This window comes from Populus trichocarpa, chromosome 8 (assembly GCF_000002775.5).
Source record: "Populus trichocarpa isolate Nisqually-1 chromosome 8, P.trichocarpa_v4.1, whole genome shotgun sequence".
NCBI classification, from domain to species: Eukaryota; Viridiplantae; Streptophyta; class Magnoliopsida; order Malpighiales; family Salicaceae; genus Populus; species Populus trichocarpa.
In genome coordinates this window covers 18,025,531-18,034,032 of record NC_037292.2, presented here as the reverse complement: position 1 = coordinate 18,034,032, position 8,502 = coordinate 18,025,531, and the positions used below count along the sequence as shown (strand labels likewise).

Here is an 8,502-nt window from a genome sequence, read left to right as displayed (position 1 = left end):
TGTAAACAGGTTAAATGTCGATAACTCGGGACCTCGCGATATAGGGGAGACTCTGCCGAAATTTTAGTGAAAATTTAATATGAACACCTTGCGCGTGCGCGCGCGCGCACACACACACACATATATAATTTAATTACTCTGTGTATCAGTTGACATGAGATTGTTGCTTAATCCCGGATATGGGGATGTTACATTTTGGTATCAAAGCCGATCTCACTGGCTGTCCGGTTGTGTCGACGGGGTCATTGGGCTCCTTGAGGGGGGTGGATTGTAATAACCCACATCGGCGGGTGAGGATTTGTTAGCTGACCTTATTAGTAGTGCTGGTTGTTGACATGTCAGATGCGTTTTGGGACCATACGTGGTCACCAAGAATAAATTCATGAGGGCGGTAAGGTCCAAAACGAACAATATTTGGCAGGTTAGGTCGGGCTATGACATTTGATATCAGATTACCATGATATTTGATCCACGAATATTCCTTCTGCGGAAATTACATGGCCCAAAAATACTACTTTTTTGAGCCAGAACTCACACTTATCCAGCTTTGCATATAATCGGTTCTCCCTCAAAGTCTGTAGCACAACCCTTAGATGTTGTTCATGCTCCAAGTAAGAGTTTGAATACACCAAGATATTGTAAATAAATACCACCACATATTTGTCCAGGTAAAGCCAAAACATCCGATTCATCAAGTCCATAAATACGGCCGGAGCATTGGTTAACCCAAAATGCATCACCAAAAACTCGTAATGCCCATAACGAGTTCTGAATGTCGTCTTCAGTATGTCTTGTTCCTTGATTCTCAACTGGTGGTATATAGATCTCAAATCTATCTTAGAGAACACCTTAGCACCCTTCAACTGATCAAACAAATCATCTATTCGTGGGAGTGGGTACTTGTTCTTCATCGTCACTTTATTCAATTGACGATAATCGATGCACAAACGAAGTGTGCCATCCTTTTTCTTTACAAACAATACTGGAGCTCCCCAGGGTGAGTTACTACGCCAGATGGAACCTTTATCTAACAATTCTTGAAGCTAGACCTTCAATTCAGCCAATTCCATAGGTGCCATCCTATAAGGAGACTGAGCTATATGAGAAATTCCTGGAATAGTTTCTATGGAAACTTCAATTTCTCTAACTGGAGGTAATCTAGGCAACTCTTCTGGGAATACATCTCGAAACTCCCTCACAACAGGAATACTAGCTAAATCTATACTACCTTTTTCCAGCTCTCTTACATGGGCTAACCAAGCAGAACAACCCTTCTTCAGTAACTTTCCAGCCACCAAGATTGAGATTACACAACTTGGAATTATTTTTCTTTCCCTTTAAACACTATTCTTTTATCACCTATTCCTTGGATTGTCACCATTTTGGTGAAACAATCCACTTGTGCCTTATGTTTACTTAGCCAATCCATGCCCAGAATTAACTCAAAATCATATAACTCCAATGGCATAAGATCCACCCTCAATTCTAACCCTCCAATATATAGTTTTACCCCTCTATAAATATCACCAATATGTATATTCTCTCCCAGAGGTGTACTAACCGTCACTCCTACACCCAACTTACTAGATAACACATGCAAGTTATTCATGGTTCTATAAACTACAAAGGAATGACTAGCTCCAGGATCAATTAAAGTATAAACTTACATTGTATCTAACTATAAAGTACCTGCCACCACATTAGGTACAACTCCCACATCCTCGTGGGTCAAGTGATATACCCGACCCTGAGTCCTCCCCTCCTGAATTCTGGGCCTCCCTCGAGTAGCACTCGTCCCTGATTGGGTAGGCCTAATAGGACGATCGACTATAACTGATTGCTGCTTGCTCTGAACCTCAGTCCTCTGACCATGGGCTCCTTCGGTAATTTTACAGGGACAATCCTTCTTCCTATGACTCATGTCCCCATAATAGTAACAACCTCTACCTACATGCGGGCATTATCTCCATCGATGCCCCTATCCTCTACAAATATGACATCTTCCCGGCATCGCGGAGCAATCTCTAGGGTGTCGCTGCTTACACCTTTGACATAATAGATACACTGGTCCCTTCTGCTCTGTAGATCCTCTAGCAATTGTGACTCCATGTTTAGCCTGTCCTTCCCGGGATCCTCTTCTACTAACCTGTCTAGATCCTCCTAAGCTACCTCCTAGGGTGAAACTCCCACCTCTCCTCTGGAACTGTTCTGATGATTGTCCACTCTTCCCTTTCTTTGGGAGAGGAGGTCTCCTAGATTAAAATCCAAAATCTCTCCTCTTAGCTCCAGTTGCCTAACTCTGCTCGACCATTGGCTTCGGGGCATCCCTTATTACCCTCTCCATACCCTGAGTAGCCCGTATCAATTCCCGAACCGACTGAAATTGCATGGCTATCAGTATCATTCTCAGCTCCTGCCTCGGTCCATCACGGAACCTCTCCACCCTGCGGCGCTTTATGGAAAGGTAAGTGGAGGCAAAAGTTGCTAAGTCCTGGAATCTCCTCTCATACTCCAGAACTGTCAAATCTCCCTACCTCAAATCCAAAAACTCTTGTTCTTTCTCTCTTCTATGCTCCCAAGAGTAGTACCTCTCCTCAAACTCTTCACGAAAGTCCCTCCATCTCAATACCTCCCACGATCTCCTCTCTCTGATGGTCTCCCACCATGAGTGGGCACTTTCAATCAATAGTTGTGTCACGCAATCCACCCGTAGCTCGTTTGGCACCTGCATCTGATTTATAACTCTTTCCACTTTCCTCGGCCAGTGTCCAGCAACCTCAGCATCCTCTTCGCCACGGTAAGTCATACAACTCATCTCTCTCATACCCTTCACCCACTGCACTATGGTGACTACCCTCAATGATCTAGGAGTTGTACTGGAGGCTCCTGTTGTCATTCTTGCTGCTACAACTCTCACTATATGATCCATAAAAACAGGATTTGAAAATGGGTTTGACGCAGCTGTCGGTGCCACTAGTGGGGGTATATAATGATGCCTCAAAAAGGGGTCTGAGATGTGTGTTGATGCAACATGGGCGTGTAATTGCTTATGCATCAAGACAACTAAAGTCGCATAAGATGAATTACCCAGTTCATGACCTAGAACTTGCAGCGGTGGTGTTTGCCTTAAGAGTATGATGACATTATTTGTATGGATCACCAGTTCAAATCTTCACGGACCATAAGAGTTTGAAGTATTTGATGTTACAGAAGGAGCTGAACATGTGACAGAGGAGATAAGTAGAGTTAATAAAAGATTATGAATGTATGATTGACTACCATCCTAGTAAGGCTAATATAGTAGTCGATGCCTTAAATTGGAAGGGAAAAACAGTAATAAATGATATGGAGATAAAAGAACAAGGAAGTATAATGGAATTGAAGAAGATGGGCTTGCGGCTAAGTGTAGGGCCCGAGGGATCACTGTTAGCTCAGTTAAAGATCCAATCTGTGCTTCGAGACAAGGTCTTGGTGGCTCAACAGGTGGATGGAAAAGTAAAGGAGATCAAGGAGAGGGTAAACTAGGGTACAGAAAAAGCATTCCAAATGTTATCTAATAGGCTAATAGCTAAAGGTAGGCAAATTTATTTGCCCGAGGATAAGACTTTGAAAGAAGTATTAAGAGAAGCTCATGAATCCCGATTTGTTACTCATCCTGGGAGTACAAATGTAACGCTTGACGATTTCGTAAGCATTTATAATTAATTCCTACGATTTGGTACTTAAAAAAATTGGGCAACTTTTTATTTTATTTTTATTTTGACGTTCCAAGTGTCGACATTAATAATCAAATATACATTAACCCTTCATAAACATCTTTTCATACAACACCTGTCATATCAATTCCCGATTCAATCAACCTGGATCGTAAATTCATTGCACTAATTATTCTTTCTATTGTATCTCATCAACCATCACACACAATTAATTACTCACATTTGCATGATTAATATTTATGGATAAGAAGCACGTTAAAGATTAACCGCGGAAAGGTTTTTCTCGATAAATACATATACAAATTAAATTAAGTACATTATCTTTATAAAACATGTATAATATACATGACATGCATTGTAAATCCCATTTATTTTTACAAGTTTCTACATGTAATGAATTTTTGCTATAACTACCATTAATTAGCTTATATTACATAATTTTAGTAAAAGTAATGTCCTGGAAGATTATTAGGTGTCTTGGGTGTGAGAAGGTCCGGTTCAACATTAATTTATATGAGCATACAAAACATAAGAAATAAGATCTAAATATTTAAAGCCATGCATATAATTAAAATATATCCTAATCCTCATATTCTATAGGAATTCATTAATTTTTCAAAATCAATTTCTGGTGATCATCGTGAATCATTTTAGACATTCTTAATTTTTGTAATTGGATGCTCATTTATATCAGTTAAACTCTTTGTCTGGAGACCCAATCATTTCAACGTGGGTATTATTATTAGTCAAACTAATCTCATCAATTATTCCCGGTCATCCCAATTTGGATGCTATTAGCCAAAGCTAATCTCATCAATCATTTTCATGGAAATAATATTTATTTTTATCTTTATTTTTTTATTTTCCTACTCATAGGCAATATTTTTACGATAGTATTTTTTCTGCCCGTAGGCAATATTTTTACGATAGTATTTTTCCTGCTCTTAGGCAATATTTTCAAGAAATTATTTTCCTGCCTGTAGGCAATGTTCTCGAAATAATAATATTCTCCTTCTCATCAGCAACACTCACACGATAATATTTCCTGCCCGTTGGTGATATTTACATAACAATAGTATTTCCTACTCGTTGGCAACATTTACACAATAGTAGTATTTCCTACTCATTGGCAACATTCACATAATAATAATAATAATAATAATAATAATAATAATAATAATAATAATAATATTTCTCCTTCTTGTTAGCAATATTCACACAACAATAACATTTCTTACTAATTGGCAACGTTCACACAATAATAAATTTCTCCTACTTGTTGGTAGCTTTCACGCAACAATATTTATACTGCCCGTAGGTAATGTTCACATAGCAATATTTCTCATGATACACAATAGTACAAAATACGCATAATGTTTATCACATACTAGCATTGCAAGAATTTAAACAATTTAAAGAAGTAAGGGAGCGACCCTTACCTTGAACTCCTGTTATAAATGTTCTTGAGAAGTCATGTGCTCCTCTGAATGCTTATCCTGAAAATTGGAGACCTACTGTTCGGGAAGTAAAATTTATGGTAGGAGTGTTTGTTTCCGATCTTAATCGTTCTGAATTTATACAACATCTGGATGAACAACATATCCAAAATCCAGACCAATCCAACGGTGAAAAAATGATATAACGGTCGACGAACGAGGCTGTCTTGAAGGGTGATTTTCCAGAAATGTTCATCCGGTGACAGCCCTCAAACGAAGCTTGCTATTGAAAATCCCTCCGGTCAGAATGTAGGTGACATTGAGCATAATAACATATCCAAAAAGCAATATAATCCAACAGTGGAAAGCCAAGATATGGCTGCCAAAGTTCCTGGCCTGTTGCCGTCCCAAAACCCATAGTTTCAAATCAACTTATTCCTTCTATTTTTCTTTGTTTCTTTAACTTATTTCTAACTTATTTCAATGAGTTCTTGCAAAAATATACAAAAATCATGTCCTCCTCTTTCAAGTTCCAACTTCTACTCTTTGTTTTTCCCAAGCTTTATAACTCTCTAAGTATAGTCACTTGATTTGTTTTCTTGGATATAATTCTCCCAAGAACACTCCCTTTTTATTTAGCTTGAAGAAATGGAGAAGAGATGAATAAAATGGGAGAAAAATGGTCTCCCTCCTATTTTCTACCTTTGCAGAGGACGTGGGCTATCTTTAAAGGAGGAGAGAGGAGTATTGTTTTATATAAAATTACCAAAATGCCCTTATTAATGCCCCTTGTGTCATTTTCTTCAATTTACTCGATTGTAAGTAATCTCGTAAAGCTTCCCAAAATCCGATTGGCATGAAATTTTAACCTAAGATAAAACAATCAATCTGGAGATTCCTTATACAATTTCAACCCGATCCAACGGTCGGATTGAGATATATCATTGATACCGTAAAACTAAACAATCAGTGTCTTTTACGCTAACATCTGAATTTCATGCATTACTTTATTTACTTAGATTCTCATAACATTTCCCCTTAATTTATACTCAATAAATTCAATATTACCACGTCCATCACTGATTTATCAAAAATAATCCTTTTATTCGTTGAGACTCTTCTCCGTTTTCGCTAACATTACAAATTTTAATCCAAAATTTGTAACCCTCATTTCGACTTCCACATCATTCTCTCCCTTACACATATCATTTGTTATTATTTCTACTATTTGTTCATTTCTTTTCATATTGAGTCTCTATTACTCATCGATGTCCTTCTTTTTTTTCTTTTTCTACGATCCTATGTTTATTCGAGTCATTTCAACGTGGGTATTATTATTAGTCAAACTAATCTCATCAATTATTCCCAGTCATCCCAATTTGGATGCCAATAGCTGAAGCTAATCTTATCAATCATTCACATGGAAATAATATTTATTTTTATTTATTTATTTTATTTTCCTACTCATAAGCAATATTTTTACAATAGTATTTTTCCTGCCCTTAGGCAATATTTTCACGATATTATTTTCCTGCCCGTAAGCAATGTTCTCAAAATAATAATATTCTCCTTCTCATCAGCAACACTCACACGATAATATTTCCTGCCCGTTGGTGACATTTACATAACAATAGTATTTCCTACTCGTTGACAACATTTACACAATAGTAGTATTTCCTACTCATTGGCAACATTCACATAATAATAATAATAATAATAATAATAATAATAATATTTCTCCTTCTTGTTAGCAATATTCACACAACAATAACATTTCTTACTAATTGGCAACGTTCACACAATAATAATATTTCTCCTACTTGTTGGTAGCTTTCACGCAACAATATTTATACTGCCCGTAGGTAATGTTCACATAGCAATATTTCTCATGATACACAATAGTACAAAATACGTATAATGTTTATCACATACTAGCATTGCAAGAATTTAAACAATTTAAAGAAGCAAGGGGGCGACCCTTACCTTAAACTCCTGTTATACATGTTCTTGAGAAGTCATGTGCTCCTCTGAATGCTTATCCTGAAAATTAGAGACCTACTGTTCGGGAAGTAAAATTTATGGTAGGAGTGTTTGTTTCAGATCTTAATCGTTCTGAATTTATACAACATCTGGATGAACAACATATCTAAAATCCAGACCAATCCAACGGTGAAAAGATGATATAACGGTCGACGAACGAGGCTGTCTTGAAGGGTGATTTTCCAGAAATGTTCATCCGGTGACAACCCTCAAACGAAGCCTGCTAGCTTCTTTTTTTTTTCTTTTCTACGATCCTATGTTTATTCGGGGATTTACAACAAAGATGTATAGGGATTTAAAGGAATATTACTAGTTGCCAAATATGAAGAGGGAAATAACATAATTTTTTGTCGAAATGTGGGATCTCTAAGCAAGTAAAGATAGAACACTAGAGACCTGCAGGGGAATTACAGTCATTATCGATTCCAGAATCAAAATGGGAGAATATTGACAAGATAATACAAGAGAAATTCTGAAATGTTTTCTGTATTTTTCACTAAGAGAGTTACAATATATATATACATCAAGAAGTATCAAATCCCTTAATTCTGGGATCTAATCATCATAATCAGGTCCTTTTAGTCCTAGGCCTAGACAATAATTGAGGTCTTTAGAGAGAATCAAGGGATATACAGCTATGACAGAAATTTAATAAGAAAAGAAGAATATACTGACAGCTACAAAAGAAAAGAAGAATATACTAACAGCTACAAAAGAAAGACTGACAGCTATTAAAGAAATGCAAGAAGGAAAGGAGATATTGACATATATTTCTATGGATTTTGTGATAGGATTATCTAGGGAAAGAAGGGTAATGATGCCATATAGGTGGTGGTGGATCAACTGACAAAATCTTTTTTTTTCTTACATATAAAGATGACTGATTTGGTAGATAAATTGACAAAATTATATATACATAAAGTCATCAGACTTCATGGGGTGCTAGTGTCGATTATATCGGATCGAGATCCAAGGTTTACATCGAGATTATGGCCTAACTTACAACAGGCATTGGGGATAAAGTTGAATCTAAGCACGACATTTCACCCTCAGACGGATGGTCAATCGGAAAGGACCATTCAAACTCTTGAGGATCTCCTCCTGTGTGCTGGAGTTTGGAGGGAACTGAGAGGATCTCCTACCATTGGTGTAGTTTACTTATAATAATAGCCATCAAGCTACTATTGGTATGGCTTCATATGAGGCATTGTATGGGAGGAAATGTCGTACCCTAATTTGTTGGGATGAAGTAGGAGAAAGGAAGCTTTTGGGATCTGAAATGGTGCAACTGACAACTGACAAGGTGAGGG

The 8,502-nt window shown here is 37.2% G+C and overlaps 1 protein-coding gene across 1 annotated transcript; it reads right to left on the bottom strand.

Moving 5' to 3' along the window:
• Window positions 1–452: 452 nt before the first annotated feature.
• LOC127905681 (uncharacterized) lies at window positions 453–2,896 on the bottom strand. The gene is made up of 6 exons (XM_052455434.1): window positions 2,535–2,896; window positions 2,336–2,444; window positions 2,064–2,233; window positions 1,690–1,910; window positions 1,050–1,252; window positions 453–968 (listed from the first exon to the last, which is right to left on the bottom strand). The coding sequence occupies exons 1-6, from the start codon at window positions 2,894–2,896 to the stop codon at window positions 453–455; spliced, it is 1,581 nt and encodes a 526-aa protein (XP_052311394.1).
• Window positions 2,897–8,502: the final 5,606 nt, after the last annotated feature.

Coding starts and splice junctions, on each gene's coding strand:
- LOC127905681 (XM_052455434.1), bottom strand. CDS start 2,896: ATGACAACAGGAGCCTCCAGTACAACTCCTAGATCATTGAGGGTAGTC. Junction 1,911..2,063: donor ACAGAGCAGAAGGGACCAGT/GTATCTATTATG, acceptor CATGAGTCATAG/GAAGAAGGATTGTCCCTGTA. Junction 1,253..1,689: donor TGTACCTAATGTGGTGGCAG/GTACTTTATAGT, acceptor CTGCTTGGTTAG/CCCATGTAAGAGAGCTGGAA.